The sequence below is a fragment of the Psammomys obesus genome, unplaced genomic scaffold, assembly GCF_907164565.1.
Source record: "Psammomys obesus unplaced genomic scaffold, mPsaObe1.curated_primary_1811, whole genome shotgun sequence".
Classification (NCBI taxonomy): domain Eukaryota; kingdom Metazoa; phylum Chordata; class Mammalia; order Rodentia; family Muridae; genus Psammomys; species Psammomys obesus.
Window position 1 is genome coordinate 11,844,418 of NW_026592118.1, and position 19,652 is coordinate 11,864,069.

The window sequence follows — 19,652 nt, forward strand, 5'->3', positions numbered from 1 at the left end:
CCCTCTCTTCCAGTACTAACCACAACCAGCCTCACTGATGGCTTCAATCAAATGCATCCCACGGCCTGCCAAGGTCAAAGTAAACCTCCACACACTAAAACATATGCAACGGGCACCCTCACCGCATCGAGCTCTCTGCTATCTCTGCCCTACCAAAGCCCACCTTAGGGAGATGCCCAGGCAGCACCCAGAGGCTCAGAGCCGTGGTGGTGGACGAACGTGGCTGGGCTCCCTGCACACACCAGTTATTTCGCTTTAATGAGAACATTTCCTCACCATAAACCATCTTGTCTCTGCAGCACCTTGATCTCTCTCTCTGTCTGTCTGTCTGTCTGTCTCTCTCTCTCTCTCTCTCTCTCTCTCTCTCTCTCACACACACACACACACACACACACACTGATGCCTGATCTTGCAAAAGAGAGTGTGGGTGGTCTCAAAGATGTTCTCCCGTTGAAGCACCAAACAAAGACCATGCAAGGACCTAGGCCCCCTACCATATGTAGCCAGTGGGCAGCTTGGACTTCATATGGGTTCCCTAGCAAGTGGAGTGGGAATTATATCTGACATGGACTCTGTTGCCTGCTTCTGGACCCCTATCCCCTGGGGGGTGGGGAGGAGCTGCCTTGCTGGCCTCAGTGGAAGAGGATATGCTCAGTCCTGATGCAACTTGATGTGCCAGGGTGGTTGGAGAGGAGAACTCCTTTGTGCTGAAGAGTAGAGGAGGGGAGATAGAGGGAAGAGAGAGGAAGGAAAGGACTGGGAGGAGAGGAGGGAGGGGGCTACGACCAGGATGTAAAGTGAATAAATAAAAAATAAGGAGAAATTTTTTTAAAATTTTAAAGCCATCCTCCCATGAACTCAGGAGTCAAATCTCAGCGGTCCCCTGCTGGAGCTTGGTTTTCCCTCGCTCTGCCCATGTTGGAGGACACGGCCTGCCTGAGGCCTCCTACCTTTATCCTGCCTCCACTGAGCTCTTGGCTCAGCTTCAACCTGGCGTCCACCACTCTTTTCAGGTCTCTCTGCAGACGACGTCCAAAATCTCTGAACATTGTAGAGCCTCCAGAAAGAACGACGTTCTGAAAGACAGGAGTGGACGGTGAGCAGCCTTGGGTGAGACCCAGCTGCCTACGATGGCCCAGTAACTGCTCCACAGAATGTGTGGCTGCTCGTGGGCCTAGCAGGTACACAGATACTAGCGGTTGAAACGGAAGCCAGGCTGCCGCTGGGCCACGGTACCTGCAGCGCCCTCCCCTCCCCCATTCTCACAGAGCCACCAGCAGCACCCCCATCCCTGCTTCCCTGAAGTCTGCAAAGCCACCCCACCCCCTTGCAAAGCCCTCACCTGAGACCTTTCACTAGCCAAAAAGCCCAGGTTTGTTGTGTCTGCAGAGACTATCAGAACTGCAGGGATGGGTAAGGATGGGACATGGCAGCTCCAGAGGCAAGTTGCCTAGCCCAGGCTGACTTTAGTCCCAAAACAGCCCTTCCTTGCCCACCTCTGAGTCAGAACTAACAACTCATGACTAAAAGATAAAAGCCTTTTGTAATCCATTCACTTAGAAGACCGTACTTTCCACCAAACCGAAAGCTAAGATAGTCACCAAATGGCATTGAGAACTGTAGAATGGCTTCCCCCGTCTTGCTGTATCCACGAGTCTGATAAGCCTACCAGTGTATGCTAAACTGGCTCTGATCTATAACTTTCTTTGTTCTGTAAAACTCTGAAACTGCTTCCACATTGGAACATGGAATCTGGGGTAGCCTAAACCTGAATTTCTGGACCACAGTCACTCAAATTGGGCTCCAGAGTAAACTTTTTTTTAATTATTTATTTATTTTTATTTTATGTGCACTGGTGTTTTTGTCTACATGTATGTCTGCGTGAGGGTGTCAGGTCTCCTAGACTGTTGTGAGCCACCATGTGGGTGCTAGAAATTGAACCCAGGTCCTCTGGAAGAGCATTCAGTGCTCCCAGTTGCTGAGCCATTTCTCCAGCCCCCAGAATAAGCTCTTACTTCCTTTAAGGTGACAGCTGTCTTTTTCATCCTCAAGGGGAATCAGAGACAGCCTGGCTGCAGAGTCTCTCTGAGAAACGTTCCTCCTTCTTCAGAGACCTATAAAAGGGGCCCCTACTCCTACCAAATGGGTTGCTTCTCTCCAGAGCTCCACCATGCCATCTGTGTGTGACACCAGGCCTGAACCCCTCAGTCTCCAATGTTCTGACTGCCCATGGCATTAATAACTACCTCCCCCTTGAATCCCTCACCATAGACCTAGCCAAAAAGCATATATTATATTTTTTTTTCTTGTGACACTGTGCTAGCAATCATTTCCCTTGGTACTTTCCTCCACTGTAAGCAACTGAAAGCACACAGCAATCCACACTGCCCCGCCCCCACCCAGGCAGAACCCTCACAAGAACCAAGACGCCAGAGAAGTCACGCTAGCCGACACATGGCCTCCACACAAAATCACTAACATTCATCTTCAACCAGTTTGCCTTGATAATCAACGGGGCCTTCCAGGAAGCCCTCCAGAGGGTAACGTGGGAAGAAAGTCTGCTCAACTCACCTGGGAAACATTTCCAAACAAGTCCTCTGCCCACAGCCCCATGAGCACCCCAGCCCCTATCATAGACTGCATCAGACATTTGGTGGGTGAGGAAGGCTGAGAATCATTAAACTGCCTGGCTGTTACAATGAAAGATGACAGTTCTATTCTCCCAGGCTACAAAAGATTATTTAGGACAATGAAAGTGAAATTGCCCTCATTTAACTTTCTGACAGGAAATATCATTTGAGAAAACTATAAAGAAAATAAAAATCATCCTTCAAGGAGCCTTGGGTCCCCAAACTTGCCTTCCTGGATGCCTCTGCAGCCAGGCAATCCCTCAGCCAGCCAACCCCTCACAAGTTTATGGGAAAGGGATATCATTACAGAGCCAGGCCAGAGAGCCCAGGTTATGGTAGGTCTGTTCTGCTCACTGCTGTTTGCTGTTGGTAAGTCTGTCAAGCTGATGGCCGCAGCAGCAGAGGTGAGATTTGTAGGGCAGTAGAGACAGAGGCAGAAGAGCAGAGCTGTGTGACAACACTCAGATCTGCTCTTCTGCCCTGGGACGCATTCTAGTTCCAACCTGAGTCTGTGTAGAAATTTCAGCCCTCGCAGCCTACCCATAGCCTCGGGAGAGCCTGCAAGAAGCCCTCGCTGTTGCAGGAGCCAGGCCGAGGGCCTTCGGGGACAACACTCTGCCACAAAGCCATGAGAAACCACTGATGAGTGGCTGTCACCTCCAGCCAGATGTCCTTGGGAGCGCCCTGGAGGGAGCTTGCTGGTCAGATGGGAAACACTTCTGAGGCAACCCCCCACAGCTCCCCAGCTGGGAGAGGTCCTCCATGGAGTTGTGCCAGTGGGCTGTTGGCAGAAATAGTGTGACGTCCTGCAATCCTGCCTACCTTGCAAGCCTGGGCTTCACAGCTCTCAAAGCTGTCACACGAGCTTCCATGTGAAAACTAAACTTCACTTTTAGTTCAAAACAGAACAACAGAAACCTTTTCTTTCATGCATGTGTGATGAAAGAGAGAGAGAGACAAACAGAGAGGGTGGGTGGGGCATCTTCGGATGTGAGTGTAGGTGTTTGTGGTCAGAGGTGTTGGTCCTGACCTTGCACTTTGTCCCTTAGCCATAGCACACCCCAGGATGGCTGGCCCACAATCTCCCAGGGAATCTCCTGTCTCAACCATTTCAGGAAAACCTGAAATGAATACTGTTGACAGATCCAAAATGGTATTCCTAAAATGTCTTTCTCTACAATGACAGAAAGTTTGTATCTTAAAATGTTGATTGTTACTTTTTTTTTTTTTAAACAAGCTTCTTTGGGGTGACATGCCCCTTTAAGGATGTCTAGATTTAGAGGGTGAAGCCCTTCCTCGAGACAGAGTGTGCTCCCATTTTAGCCCAGTGCCGTGACAGGTGTCTGTTGGTTCATGGAGTTTAGTCCCTTTGCCTAGTGACAGTGCTGGGTAAGGGCAGGGGCTGTGCCCCTGGCTGTTACATAATAGTGCTCAAGCTTTCAGGCTTGACAGAGGGAAGAGAGAAAAAAATTCTGTTGGAGGACTAGACCATTCTTTTTAATTTTTTAAGATTTACTTTTCATTTTTAAAATTAGAATATAATTATGTCATTTTATTCCCCTTCTTTTCCTCCCTCCAACTCACCCTATCCTTCCCCACTCCCTTCCATGACCTCTTTATCTTAATTGTTATTCACACACACACACACACACACACACACACACACACACACACATAAATACAACTTGCTCAGTTTGTTGAGTGTTGTTTTTATGTATAGGATGATTTCAAGACTGACCACTTGGGTATCGGGTAGCCTCATTCCTGGGGCACACTGATTTTCTCATCTTCAGCAGTCCTTAGTTGCCTGTGGACTAAGCAATCTTTAGTGAACTCTGTCCCTATTCTGTGTGAAGATGATTCTGCTTCCGTGTTTTGTCTGCTTAGCTCTAGAATGCACACCTTCCCAGCTAGATGGCTGCCTGTTTGCAGAGACAATCAGGGAGGCTTATCCAGTAGAAAAGAATGAACCGCATAGGGGGAGAAGCAGGATAAAAAGAGTGTGGCCGGCAGGCCTGGGGACCCAGGGCAAGTGGGTCTGTGTTATCACAGCTAGCACTGCCTTGTGGCAGTCAGGGAAGAGGGTCCCTGCTCGGTGATGGAAGTCACAGGGTCTGTGAGAAGTGAGACCACTGCAATATTGCCAGTTATGTTTGCTCAGAAGCCCAGTTTTCCTGGCACTGAGACTGGGGGACATTGTTCTTTAGACCCTCCTCAGTCATGCCATCATCTGCCTCTGCAAAAGTGGACTACTTGGCACGAAAAAGATTCCCTTGTGAGGTTACACACAGAAGACCACTGGGCGCATGGTATGCAGTGTCTGGGACAGGAGGAAGAGGTATAGGCGGAGCATACTTACTCCACGCCTTTATCTTTATCTCTTTATCTCTTTATCTCTGAAAGGGAGAGAGCCCACAGCTCTGTGGTTAGGGCCCAGAACTCTTTGTGAGATGCACATGTGTGTCCAGTGTTAGAATCTAATATGGGCACCTCGCCTTGGCTGTCGTGTGCAGGAACAATGACTTTCTGTAACAACCACAGCACCTGGCACTGAGGTGTCTACTTTCCATATGGAGGTGAGCAAGCATGAGCCCGGCAGGGCCCAGGCGCCCCAGGAGCTACGTGATGTCCCCTGACAGGTCCAGTGCCCCAAGATTCTGCTATACTATAGTAACTGGAATCTAGAAGGACTTATCTATAGTGCTCAGAAAAGACAAGAGAAAAGACAACCAGCCAGAGTACAGACTCATACAGTTAGGACACATTCCATCCTTGCCTCCTCAGCTCTCAGTTAATTCTTAATTGGATAGAATCCAGCATCTGTTGCTCTAGGAAGAATTGGCTTTTATTTACTAGTTAGAGAGAGGGGCCAGTGGCCCCTTGAAGCTTTTCCTAAGGACACAAATGACAACAACAGTTTTAAGGTCTTCCTAACAGCAGACAGCTGTGCGGGGTTAGGGTCCTTGCCTGGGAGGTGCTGGGTCGGACACTCTCATTCCTTAAAACTGCCACTGGTCCCGCCTTTTGGGGACACTTGACATGAGTGCTGTAGACAAGCCACCCTGCGCTCAGCACAACCGTGGCTGATGAGTCTGGCTGCTGACGGTCACACTTTGCACACTTCATCCCAAGGGTTCCTTCACGTGGTGACAGGGGTGAGCACGGTCAGGATACTGACCGGAGAAGACTCTAGTCCTAACCAGCCACCAGTCAGGAAGCAGGTGCCCAGAAGAGCTGGTGTCTGGGCAGTGAGGAGTATAAGAGATGTCCTCTCTACGAAAGGGGTCAGCAGCAGCATGCTGTCCCCCACTCTCCAGGCTGTCCTTCCCACACACAGCGGGTATGCTATCTGAGATGCTTTCTTCCTCACTGAGAAACATTCACAGCTCAGCACAGTGTCTGTGCTCACCCCACAGAGGTCAGCACAGGCTGAAAAAAAAAAAAAAAGCCACACTGTGTGACAAAAACTAAAAACACAGCAGCATAAATACGGGCAAAATACAGACAGCCTAAGCCATTAAGAAAGGCTCTCGGAAGTGAAGAAATTCACTAAGTCCTGTCATCACAGAAAGTACTTGGCAATGTTAAGAATCTGAACAGAGGAGACAGGTGGGAGTGGGCAGAGAAGGCTCTAAGGACATCTAGCTGCACAAAACACATAGTGTGTGCAAATATTACAGCAGCAGCAGCGAAGTTTAGGAAAATGACGTCCCTGAAAACAGCAAGAGGAAAAGGGATAATGGCAATGGGTCACCAAAGAAGTGCCAGTTTTTGGAAGCCCCCCTGGTTGTCCTGACCCCCCTCCCCAGTCCTCTCAGTTTCCCACCCTGTGGACAGCCATCTGGATCTGGCCACCCCGAAGGCTCGCTTGTGAGATAACTTCGTTGAGGCAGAATATTGATCAAACACAGAATGCAAGTCAGTTCACATTAAAGATCCTGGCGCAACAACTGAACTTAATGGCAATTCTATCTTCTTCATGAAGGACGCTGGGGTGGGGGGGTGGGAAGCAGGGGGCAGAGGGTTTATGCAGATGGCCTGGTAATAATCTCAACAATTATCTCCACCGAGCTAGTGATCCAAAAGACACTGATCATCAGAAATCTGCAGTTTGCCCAACACAGCTCTGGCTTCAGAGACAGACTGAAATACAGGACGCCTCATGCCCACAGTGGTCCTTCATCTTTTCACAGGGATGTCACTCAAGGTGGAGAGCCTGCCCAGCACAAAGTCCAGGACCTCAACCCAGCAGCAACAACAATAAATCCCTATTCACTTAAAAAAAAAAAAGAAAGAAAGAAAGAAAGTCACTGCCAACAGCTATTTTAGTAAGCTTAAATCCCACTTTCACAGAAAAGGGCAAACATTAAGCAGCGAGTTAATGTAATGACCCTTTCAGCGCCCCCTTCCCCAGTGTCTTGTTACATAGCTCAAAACTCCCAAGCCTCCTGTTTCAGAGACTATAGGCATACACTACCTGACCCAACTAATATCATGAATGTTACATTATTTTGTATTTGAAAACGTTTCTTTGGAAATCACATCAACCTCAGTACAAGGGACACCTGTAATGCAGGCGGACCCTTCATGAACACCGGGTCAGTCATGTCCCCGCTACCATCACCACCTTCCTTTAACCGCCTGAGATCACATTTCCTCCTAAACGCTTTAGGTGTGTGCTTACTAAAGGTGTCCCCACAGCACAGCGGCCATCTTTACAGCTGCGTTCATACACTGCTCCTCTCCTGCCTTGTTACTTTGCCTTTTAATAACTTTTATAGCATCAAATGAATAAAATAACTTTTATTTCCCCTCCAGTCCAAGACCCAGCTCAATTTTACAATTACTTGTCATATCTTTACAATGGATTTCTTGATCCAAAATAATAATAATAATAATAATTCACTAGGGTATACAAACCAACATTCACCAGAATACTCCTGAAGTGCCATAAGATCTCGGGTTGCCTCCAGAGGTGGGACACCTGGGGTTCACATGGCTTCTCTGCAGCTTCAGAGAGGAAGCCCTACACAGAGACTACGAATAGCACTGCCCTTAAACAGTCACTGAGGTGCCTCACTGGGAAAGAACTGCAAACAGCGTGGGAATCGCTCTCGTTATGACAGACACACAAGTTAACTCAAAACAGACCACAGACCTAAATACAAGAGCTAAAGACACAGATTTCCTGAAACTAATTAACAACATATAAATGTGTATATTTTTGAAGCTTCGAGACCTGAGGGTAAATTAAATCTTTAGCTACTACAGCAAAAGCAAAATGCACAGACAAAAATAACAATAAATTGAACCTCCTGAACTAAACATTTCTGTCCTTGTTCAAAATCTGTACCGGAGAAAATTAAGACAATCCACAGACTAGGGGAAACATGCCTGTAACACACACATCCGAACTAAAGATCATAGAAAGAATGTTTACGGCTCGGTAATGAGCCAGCATTCACCTTCCTGGGGTACTCCTCAGCCGCCATGCCGAGATGTCACACCCAGGACTCGACCGCAAGCCCTTCCCCCAGTACAGGAGGACACAGAGCCCTGGGCGGGCTAGTTCTGCGCCAGCCTGACACGAGCCTAGAGCCATCTGGGAAGAGGAAACCTCAACTGAGAAAATTTCCCTACCGGACTGTGGACAAGCCTGCGGTGCCTTCTCCTGGTTGAGGATTGATGTGGGAGGGGCCAGCTCAGGGGGTGGGGGTGGGGTCAGCCTGGCTGGTGGCTCTGGGTGCTGTAAGAATGCAGGCCGAGCAAGCAAGAAAGCAGCACTCCTCTACGGCCTCTGCTTCAGTGACCTGACAGTTCTAAGATGAAATAATCCTTTTCTTCGCCAAGTTGTTTTTGGTCCTGGTGTTTTAGCAGGGCAACAGAAAGCTGAAACAAGCCTGCACCCCAATACTCTCTTCCTCCCATCTTTTCTCACTTTCCTCCTTGGCTCTTATAGTGGTTCACTCCTTCACCCACTGGCCTGCTCCATCTCCCCTAGCCCCCACTGCCTCATCCACACAGCAGCCAGGAGATAGCATATAGCAGGTCCTCTAAACACCACTGAGGGAATGGAAGTCACAGTTAGGACAGGCCTCTTGTGTTACCACCACCTCAGGCCCCCGATTCACTCCCCACCTTCTGCCCTGGACCCTCAATAAACTAGCCTCAGCTGAAGGGGCCTTCTCTCCCCTTCACTGTCACAGTACCCAGTCTTCATTAGAGTCTTATAATCGGACGTAAAATTCAGCGTGCACTCAGCTGCTGGAAGTCAAAACGAATCTGACTTATTACAGTCACAGCACAGGATTTCCCCTCCCCACAGTGGAATTAGCTCAGCTAATTCAATTTATACTGGTATCCTATCAGAGAAGATAACCGCAGCATTTTCTCTGAACTAAATCGAAGCTGATCTTCTGTCATTTCAAGTCCGCAGCTGTCCCACCTGATCATAGCCTGCTCCGTGACCTCCCATCCCTCCATATTATCTCCACCTGTCCATTTTAATTAGTGAGGCTCATTCCCTGGTGATGGGCAGCTTCAGCAGTAACAACAGCTCGGCGAGATGGTTTGCATTCGAAATGTCTCCCGCCGGGGCTCCTGTGTTTAAGCACTCGTGCCCAGCTGGTGGCACTGTTTCTGGAAGGCCGTAGAAGTTTGGGAAATTGGGGTCTAGAAGTGGGTCTCCTAAGAGATGGTCCTGAGGCCCATAGTCTGATCCTGCTTCTTTTTCTACCTTTGCTATCTGGCTGTTGATTCGTGAGAAAGCAGCTGCCACCACCCAAGCCCACTAAACACACAGCCACCCCCACCCCCACTGCCAGGCCTCCCTCCCACCGCCACACACCCCCACTGTCACAAAGCCACCCACCACCATGCCTTCCCTGGCACTATGGACTCTCTCTCCTTAAACCATAAGTCAGGATTAACCTCTTGTCCATCAAGCTGCCTGTTTCAGGCACTGATCACAGAGGTGACACTCGACATGTGCCAGCCACTATACTACATGCTGTTTGTCCCACGTGAGCCTCACGTCGTTCTTAAGGCCTCCTTACCGCCTCTCCTTTTAAAACACCGAAGTTTAAGAGGAAGCTGCAAACAGCCTAACTCAGAACTCAAGGACTTGGGAAAGCGAACACAAACGTTTACTTAGAAACTAAACTACTTAACCCTGCACTTATTTCCTGAGTGCCAAATACTCCTGTATGCCTTTATGAGTATTGACTACTTACATCAGCCAACAGCCTCTGACATCACAGCAGCCCCGTGTGGGCCCTGCTCCAAGCAAGCAAGGCTATGAAACTGGGGATTCAGGCGTCATGATACCGGGGCCTGGCTCGGCTGTCTGCTCTGGGACACCCACTCCCGACCATGAAGACAGGGAGTCACTCTGCAGGGAGTCTGACAGAAAACAAGTGGTCTTCGCTAGCAGTCAGCACACGGGCAGTCATGGTCTCCAGTTCTGGCCTTCCTGACACCCAGCAACTCGCACAAACCCACGTAACATTGTCATTGAAAATGTGAAAGCACACCAGGATCCAGTGAGGTAGAAAGATACCTTCGTCAGCAAGTTTTCAAGTTAGAACCATTCAACTCAAAAGCATCTGAGATAGAGGCTCCCGTCTGGGGTAGAGCATGCCCTAAAACATAACAGCAAAGAAAACTGTGACCTACATATAGAAAAATACCAAATACCCGAACACAGGAAAGGGCCGGTACGGAGGCAGACGTCATAAAGATGACGTTTTGCCAAGGGTCTGGTTTGTTAAGGAGGTTTTGACACCACTGGGCTAAGTGAATGCTCGGGGTGCAGAATGACAGGGCACATCCATCCGTCCACTTACATTTCAGGGCGGTAAGAAAAGTTCATCGATAACTGAGAATCAGATACAAGTGACTTCTGCTTTCTTTTAAAAGTTTCTGGTGCACCTCAAGTTTACTGACTTAACTGAGCGCTTTAAATGAGAAATAATGACCTTTGCCCACCGGCAGAATCTAAACCTCTTACAATGAAGTATGTGCTTACATCCTAAAGCTCCTCCTCCCTCTGCTTTGCCCCCACCCCAGGTGGCTCTGACTGCATCTATGGTGCCCCTTTGCTCAGGGTGCGGGTGTCAAGCATTCATGAAACCCACTGTCTTGTCTAGATCTTTTTCCCCCAAGAGCCTTTCTGCAATTACATCTCTACCAAAAAATCTCCATTTTAAGTTACCTTTGCACAAGGAAATGTCCCTTTTCCCCTTTTCTCTGCTGGTAAAGGATGCCATGGCACGACATTAGACACACACACACACACACACACACACACACAACCTGTCAGCCTCCTGAAGTTTAAGTCAAAAAGGTTTAAGATGAGATCTGTGCCACCAACAAGTTCACTGTTAATATTTAGCACTGGCTGGGGGTGTGGCTCTGGTGGGAGGGGCTGGACAAGTGCCAGTACTAAGTCCACCTCCGGTACCTATTCAAAAAAGTAACACATCAAAGTAACCACACTTCCTGCTCCTGTAATAGCACCGCATCTCATGCTTAAGGCCCTCCTAGTTCAGTTTGATGGACACATGGCGCCACCTATGAGCCATCATGTGTAACTGCAGGTATACTGTTAAAAAAAAAAAAAAAAAAAAAAAAAAACACTCAGGCACAAGTCTGTAATCCCAGCACTCAGGCAGGCACAGGCAGGCAGGCGGATCTCTGTGAGTTCGTGGCCAGCCTGTTCTACACACCGAGTCCAGGACAGCCAGAGATGCACAAAGAAACCCTATCCCAAAAAAACAAAACAAAAAAGAACAAAAACAAAAACCACTCAGGCCACACTGTTGTTTGCAGGACTGTATTCCCAGAACTGTGGAGTCATTTCACTGTGGGGAAGGAGGAGGGAGAGACTGGAGGGAAGGAAGGGAGGGGAAGAGAGAGAGTAGAGATGGGACAAGAGCGAAGAAGAGCGGGCTAGAGCAGAGCCCTCCTTTCTGCCCCTCCGCTTGGGTCACTTCACATCCTGTCCAAAGTCCTCGGCACCCTCGGGACAACCCAGTCTCTAACTCCATGCAAGGCCAGGTCTTCCCTGAGAATCTCGGCCAGCACATGGTGGCACACCCCTCTCCTCCAGGCGCCCCGTGATCGGACCCAGGGCGAGCCTCAGGCTCCTCAATCACTGTTTAAAATCAGGTCCTGGGGTGCTGATTCCCTATCCACCCCTGGCCCTAAAAATAGTCTCCTTTTGTTTATTTTATTTTTCAGTTATGTGTACTTCTGTGTGCATGTTCACACCTATGTGCAGGCGCCTCCAGAGGGCGGACGGTGGCACTGGAACTCTCGGAGCTGGGGTGCAAGCTGTTGTGAGCCACCCAATGTGGGTGCTGGGTCCTGTGCAAGAGCACACAAGCTCTCAACTAGTAAGCCATCTCTCTAGCCCCAAAGAGATTTGTCTGTTTGTCTTGTTTTTTGTTTTGTTGTTGTTTTTGAGAAAGGTTCTCTGTGTAGCCCTAGCCATCCTGGAACTCCCTCTATAGACCATGCTGGCCTCAAACTCAGAGACCTGCCTGCCTCTGCCTCCCGAGTGCCGAACCCCGCCCCCTCAACTCCGGCCAAACAGATTATTTTCAGTTCCCATCCTCACTGCATTCCCTGTTCTGAGCAGGTCACACCAGCCTGGGGGACTCCGGAATGAGCTGTCCCACAGTGTGGCCCTCAGCCCAATGTCGCTATTTGTATCCTTGTATCCGTGTCAATTAAAATTAAACAAGATTTCAAATGCCTCCTAGTTGCAACAACATGTCTGAAGGATGGAGCCACATGTGGCTGGTGGCACTGCCCTGCATGCTCCAGCCACAGGTTCAGCCACTGTGGTGCAACCTCGCAAGGGGAGTGAGAGTTTCAGGGAGCTCCTGGTGTGCCATGACCAACCTGGGCTCCATGATCAACTCACTATATGCAGGTGGTTGCCTGCATCCTGAGTGCCTGTGATGGGCAAAAGTAGCCAGCAGATGATCCTCCGCTGGGCACTATGAGACATCTTCTCATCACTGCAATAATAATCCCTCAACTCAGCAAGCCATGGCTAGACCGTTACACCAGGCTTCCCTTCCCACTAAGACAAAAAGAAATCTTATTGCTTTGGAGCACATTAGCAAGAAACAAAGGTAAACAGTATGGGTCAATAGTGTGGGAATGGGTTTGAAAGTTCTGGACCTGTTTCACCCATGACCCTAATGCAAATCTAAGCAGCTGCCCTCCTGTCTGCTCACACCTTAGACTTCAGCCTGGAAAGGGACTATTCGAAAAGAATGATGGGTTGGGCCGTAGCTCACTAGTGGAGAGCCTGCCTAGAGTGAGTGACCTGCATTTGATCCCCAGTAGCGAAGGGGGAGAAAATAAAGTAAGAGGATAAGAACATCGCTAGGAGGTATGTTTTCTAATTTTCTGTTTCAGCTATAGAAGACAGCAGAGCTATCCGACATTAATAAATAATACGTGCGGCTCGCTTGGTTTGCATCATGCTGTTCTGGTTTGAAAGGCAGTAAGATAATTACTACAGTAGACCAGCTCCAAGCCACCAGTTACGGGAATGCCAACTGCGAGCGCATCAAGATGCATTCACATCTGCCAGACAACAGAACAAGTAGGGTCTTTCCCCAACTTCGACCCTAGTGCCAAAGCAGGATGACAGACATCCTCCTACTGTCACCTCCCCCCAGCCCTGCTGCACCCCACCCAGGCTCCAGGAAGGGTGAATTCCTGATGCATCCATAGATCCCCAGGTCTAGGCTCAGGCTCCTACACCGGGCTGGCCTCTCCCACACCAGCTCCACAGGCTGTGTCTGACTGGCTTAGAAAGCACCTTCCCAAAGCCTCTCTTGATTCCCTCTAATTAAATGCAATCTGCTCGTCCCTCAATTACCATAATTGCATGATTCGCTTTAATGACATTTAGCTTGTAGTGGCTCCCATTAGTTATTTCAGTATTTTCAGCTTTTTGATCAATTCCTAAAGACAAGAACACCACTGCATACAGATTAAATCTCCTTAAATGTAACAGTGAGTCTAGGACCAGCGGGTACCCAAGACACTTTACAAACTGGAGGAAAAGACGCCCAGTCACATGACAGCACAATCGTGACTGCTCCACCTTCGGGAAGAGAAGACAAACTACCAAATACCAGATAATCCAAGAATGGACTAGCTGTTGACAGCTCAGCTGCCAACTTAGCCAAACTCTAGAAATGCCTTTAATAAGCAGTCGCCCGCCTCCACCCTAGCCCAGGCCCAGCTAGCTACGAGGGTCTGCGGAGCAGGACGCAGGCTCCTGTCTGATGGTGAGGTTTACTGAGAGTAGGTATTAAGTGTCTCAGTACAGGCACACACAGGATGCTGTGAGATAGAGAGTGAATTAGCTTAACTTGGATTAAGTTAATTGATTGGATACATACATCAAATCAACCAGTGGATATGCACACCTTAAACATACACAGTTTTTACGTCAACCACACCTCCATGAGGCTGAGTGAACAGTCCAAATTTTCAGAGCCATCTTTTATTCTTACCATGTTTTTTTCCTCTTGCCTGGGAGTCTGGGCAAGACACTGGCTCGATGGCCAGGAAAGTCTCAGCTCTCCCAGCAGCCTAACGTAAGCCACCTCTTACTCACTGGATCACAATGAACCCACTGAGGATCACCACGTCTGTGAATGGGGAAAGTGTAACAGCCTCGGCCCTACAGGTCTGGACTCCCCCAGGGAAGAGAAGGCTCCACACAGGAAGAGAGACAACACCCTCTGGTGCTGACCAGGGTACCACGGAGCCTGCTCCACACTCCCCAGGAGCTCTCTGGGGTCCCCCTTCTTGTTAGTATGTTCACCATCGCTGTCTAGATAAAGGTGTAAGACTGGAGAGAGGACACACAAGAGGTTGAGGTCAGGAACCCAATATCCTCATCCCTGGATGGGAGAGGGCACCGCACCATCCAGGTAATCCATCAGGGTCCAGCAAATGTGTTAGTTCCCCCATTCTGAGTTTCCCTGGGCCTAGACCACATTTTCCAATCATTCTGGCCCACTGATTGCTACCGCAGTGTAAAAGGGTCACCAGCAAGGAGGGATCCAACACTGGTAATGGAGAAGTTCCTGGGAACAAGAATGGAAACAGAGGCACCCCGACAGACAGCCGGTGTCCGGCGATGCGCAGATGCTCACACACCTATATATCTGTCCATTTAGCCACCGAGAACCCGGGGGGAAGGATATTCTCCACGGCAGGCTCATGTCCACATGCAGCGGTCTTTGCTACTTCGTGGTTCCTCTTTTCCTCACCCTTTGCCACCTACCCCCACTTTCACCCCATCACTAAATAGGAGAGAAAGAAGGATAGAGAGGAAAGAGAGAGGAACATTGAATCTAATTTGTTTCCCCTTGTTTCTTCGGTTTGTGGCTGGTCTTTGCTACTTCCTGAATTCTCCTTTTTCCCACCCTTTATCCCCCTGGTTTCACCCCTTTTCGGTAGATAGGAAAGAAAGAAGGATAGAGGGGAGAGACAGAGATCCCTGAATCTAACTTCTTATTTCTTCTCTGAGTACAACTACTAACACCCCCCCCCACCTCAATAACCACCAACCACCAACCTATCAGGCCTCTGAAAAGTTCCCAGAATTCCAAATGTCACACAATCGCAGAAACTATCTGCAGCTGGCAAAAACCATGCCTCTGCTAGAGCACAAGGGAAATCATAGTCCAGCCCCATATCCCCACACCTGGGAATAAAATGAAAACGTATTTTTACAATAGTTCTGTGTTAAAAACAAAACAAAACAAAACAAACAACAAAAAAAAAAACCAAGAATTGTCAGTACATGCACACTCAGAAGCAAGACTTAGAGAGGCCCCGGAATAGAGTACGTCTTACACAGGAGGAAAACATGATAGTGAAACACCGTTGCTCCAAGATGCTGCATCCAAAGGACTCTCCTTCCATCCCACACAACGTTAGCCCGTCTGGGCAAAGGACTGACCACTTCAAACGTCCTGTGAGCAGAAGAAATGCTACACCGGCAACCTGCCGCTCTCGCTGGGCAAGGCCAGCCCAAACCACCAGCCAAAGCTGCAAACCTTAAAGCGTCCCTGAGAAGCCCAGCAACCAGAATCCCATCAAGTCCTCTCAAAACATGGACCTGACAGTTGAACTGACTGGACACGCCTGTACACACAGCCAGCCAGAAGAGAGTCCCACACAACTTTCAAAGACCTAGAAAGCACTACACATGGCAGCTAGTTACTCAACTGTCTGTAGCAGACTCCCTGGCTGCGTCTGTAAATAACACTGCATAGGATCTAGTGTCTTCTAGGGGTGCCCATATTGTCTACAGCAGCACTAGCCGAATGGAGTAAACACGACAAAGACCATATGGCTTCTGCAAAGCCAAAAAGATTTACCATCTGGCCCTTTACAGGAAAAGTTGGCCAACTCCTGGTTTCAGATTGCCATAGAGGAAAAAAAAAAAAAACAATCCCTCTAGCAGCTGCACCTGGTGGGCTAACACAGATAAAGTGGGCGTTCGTAAGTCTCAATATTCAATCTCAGTTTGCCCATCGCACCCCTGGCTTTGGAAAGCAGTCCCTTTCCTAGCGGTGGTAGGAGAGGCTGTGGGGCGCCCACCAAACACTGCCAGAGAGAGAAAAGTGACCCACGGGCTGGCCACGCTGTAGCAGCAACCAAGGAGTGACAGCTTCCTGAAGAAACCCCAAGTCCATGGTAACCCACTGAGGATCCTCCTCAATGGCCACGGCCGCAAGAAAGACAAAATTCTCCACAGCTAAATCCTGAGGGTGTAGTCAGTTCTGGTCTACACCAACGAACGTCTCAGGAGACAGGAGAGAGGGCATCCTCCTTTGACTCTCCTTTCTCGTACAGGGTAGAGAGCTCAGCTCCATGATAAATGACAAGAAGGGTCACCAACTCCACTGTACTCAGCCTTTGCAAACTCTCAGTGGAACTGGAATTCTAAGCCAATCCCAAGGCTACAGGAACAACTAGCAGCCCCATGCCTACCTACCAGCCTACCTACCCCCTACTACCATGATGACTAGTTTTTACCTCAACTTGACACAAGCTACAGTCTTTTTGGAAGAGGGAACCTCAATTGAGAAAATATCCCCCCACCAGACTAGCCTGTAGGCGAGCCTGTGGTTTACTTCCTTGACTGACTGACTGACTGACTGACTGACTGACTGACTGACTGACTGATGTGGGAGAGCCCAGCTCAGGTGCTATAAAAAAAAGCAGGCTGTGCAAGCCAGGAGGAGCAAGCCAGTAAGGGGCAATCTTCCATGTGCTCTGCATGAGCTCCTGCCTGCAGGTTCCTGCCCTGAGCACCTGCCCCGGCTTCCCTTCACGACGGACTGGGACACAGGCGATCAGCTCTTGCCTCCTCAGGGTGCTTCTGGTCTTGCTGTTTGTCACAGCAACAGAAACCCTAACGAGGACAACCACCTGCGTATCTACTACCTTCGTACGTACACAAATGGGGCTGGTGGTACAGCGGTGACATTCCCACGCTGGACGGTCAGCCAAGCCGAAGCCTCTTCAAACCCACAGCGGAGGAGTGGTTACCCCCGGGAGAGGCAGACAAGGTTCCCTTCGCGCCACCTCTTCTTGGATGTGCCATGCGACAAAGCGGGAAAGGCCTAAGTTTTTCAAAGATACGGGGCACTGGCTCAAAACCCAACCTTGACTCTCCCAAACGCATACAAGTTCAAGGACACGGCACACTGTAGACCCTGCATGCGGATGCGGCACTAACACAGAGCTGCACGGATGGGCCTTGGACAGGGACTGGCATCTCAAGGGCTTGGCTCAGTTTGTCTGTGCTGTGGATAGAAACAGCAGGCCCAGCGGGAGTAGCTGCAGGCAACTGTTTAACTCAGCTCATATAAACACTCAGGGCCTCACGGCTCTTTAGGAAATGATTGAGGCCTACAACTGATACTGTAGTTTCAAGAACCATCTCTTCAGCTGGAAGTCCAGGGTTGCTTCTGAACAGGACCTGGAAAGCAGCGAGACACAAAAACTAAATCTGGAATTTTAGATACTTATAATCATGTGGTTACTCTCAGCACAGGACTAATGAAGACTGACACTTTCAAAATTGGTAAAGGCTATACAAATAACCCAGCAACCAGAAGGCTGAGGCAAATGACTGCAAGTTCAGGGTCAACCTAGGCTACATAGCAACATCCTGTAAATAAATAAATAAATAAGGAAATGAAGGTAACTACATTAAATATATTTAGTTATATTGTATATTATAATTTTTATATTATATAATTGACATTATTTAAAATAACATTTACATAATATTTTATAATGATAGTTATTGTTATAATGAAATATTAACTATAAAACCATTAGGCTGTTTTTTCCAGTCCTTCCCCAAACTGTCTCTTCTGAGAGCATGTTCCCCCTGCAGTTCCACCATCCCTGGCCCTAAAACAATGGACTCTGGTCTCACCTCCTTCATGATCCATAGGAAACCACTGGCTTGCACATCTGCCACTACCCAAGATAATTACAGTGGATGGCCAGGACCCCATTTCTACTGTTTATTATGCAACCATTGTAGGAACAGCTCTGGGGTATGGTGGTGGGTTCCTGTAGCCCAATACCCAGAAAGCACAAGTTCAAGGCCAGCCTCTTCTGAGGAGCCAAACACCGGGGATGTAGTTCACCATACATTGGATCCAGAGAGCAGGAGAGACACAGAGACTCTCAAGAGACGTGTACAGCTCATCAGCATCTCATCGTATCCCCTGGCGTCAGGTGCCACCATCAGTATCAGTAGGGACATCCTTGGAGTACCTACTCACAGTTAGGGTGACTCGGACAAGAGTACCAGAACTACAGGCAAAACTGTAAACAGAGATGGCTCTGTCCAGCTTCTGAGGGGCTAGAGGACAGTTAGCCAGCCATGTCTAAAAGGCAGATGGAAGCTGGCTCTGGTGGCCAGGCCTGTCCCAGCACTCAGGAGACTGAGGCGGGGTGATCCTCATGAATTTCAAGCCTGACTGGGCTACATAATGATTTCCAGGTCAGCCTGAACTACAGTATGAGACCCTGTCAGAAAAATCAAGAGAAAGAAAAGCAGATGAGAATTTAAAGTGAACTCTCCAGACAGCAGTGGTGAGGGAGGAGGCGATTCCGGTCAAAGGAGCACGACAGTAACATCCTCGTTCCTAGCCCAGCACTCGCTTTCTCCTCTTCTTCATAAGCCATGTTCCTCCTGTGACCCATGGCTCCAGTCAGTCCTGAAACAGTAACTGCATGACTGTGGCCTAGAGTACTGCAGAGCTCATCAAATCTCGTAAACGTCCGCATCTTGCTGGTTTAGAAAGCTTTCTTAACCTCTGGGTTAGCACATTCTGCAGTGTTGCTTGATAAATGAGTAAATCCAGAATGGCAATGGCATCAGAGCTACACTGCTAGAGTAAGAGGAGGTTCGTGCAGTGAGCACTGCCTTACTCAAACACCCCTAATCAATGGGGTTAGGAAATGGAAAATTTCCCTAATAAAACGAACACAAGAACCCATCCTGCCTTCTTCTCTCCGTAAAGCACAGGATCACCATGGATTAAGGGTGTCCACAGACCTCCAAGGCCCCCGCCACCTCACCGTCTGTAAATTCCATTGAGATAGGTGGGCTGCATTAGGGAAGTTCTCATTCAGTCATATGAAAGCAAAAGCCACATTCCCTTCCACAGCTATGCAACGTTATGTTCCTGCCTTCGCCAGCAAGACCACGGAGCCATGCAAGTGAGACTACAGAGTGGCACAGAGAACGACACCACCTTACGTAACTCTCCAGACTCTTTAGCTTATCTTTCCTGGTACTTTTTATTTGAGGGGTAGGGGGTTGACTTGGGGCATAAAAACAAATAAAAATAGAACCACAATTGGGTTTTAACAATAAAAGGTTATCAACTATAAAATTCCAAACAATTTTAGAACACAAAAAGGAAAAGGCGGAAGTTAAGCATA

At 48.7% G+C, this 19,652-nt stretch overlaps 1 protein-coding gene across 4 annotated transcripts in view; it reads right to left on the bottom strand.

Moving 5' to 3' along the window:
* The window catches only part of Actr3b (actin related protein 3B), an 89,874-nt gene that overhangs the window by 1,954 nt on the left and 68,268 nt on the right, over window positions 1–19,652 (bottom strand). For all 4 annotated transcript variants that reach the window (XM_055612965.1, XM_055612964.1, XM_055612963.1 and 1 more), the window contains one exon: window positions 951–1,076. In XM_055612965.1, the coding sequence (XP_055468940.1) occupies window positions 951–1,076 (126 nt within the window). The remainder of the gene's footprint in view (window positions 1–950; window positions 1,077–19,652) is intronic.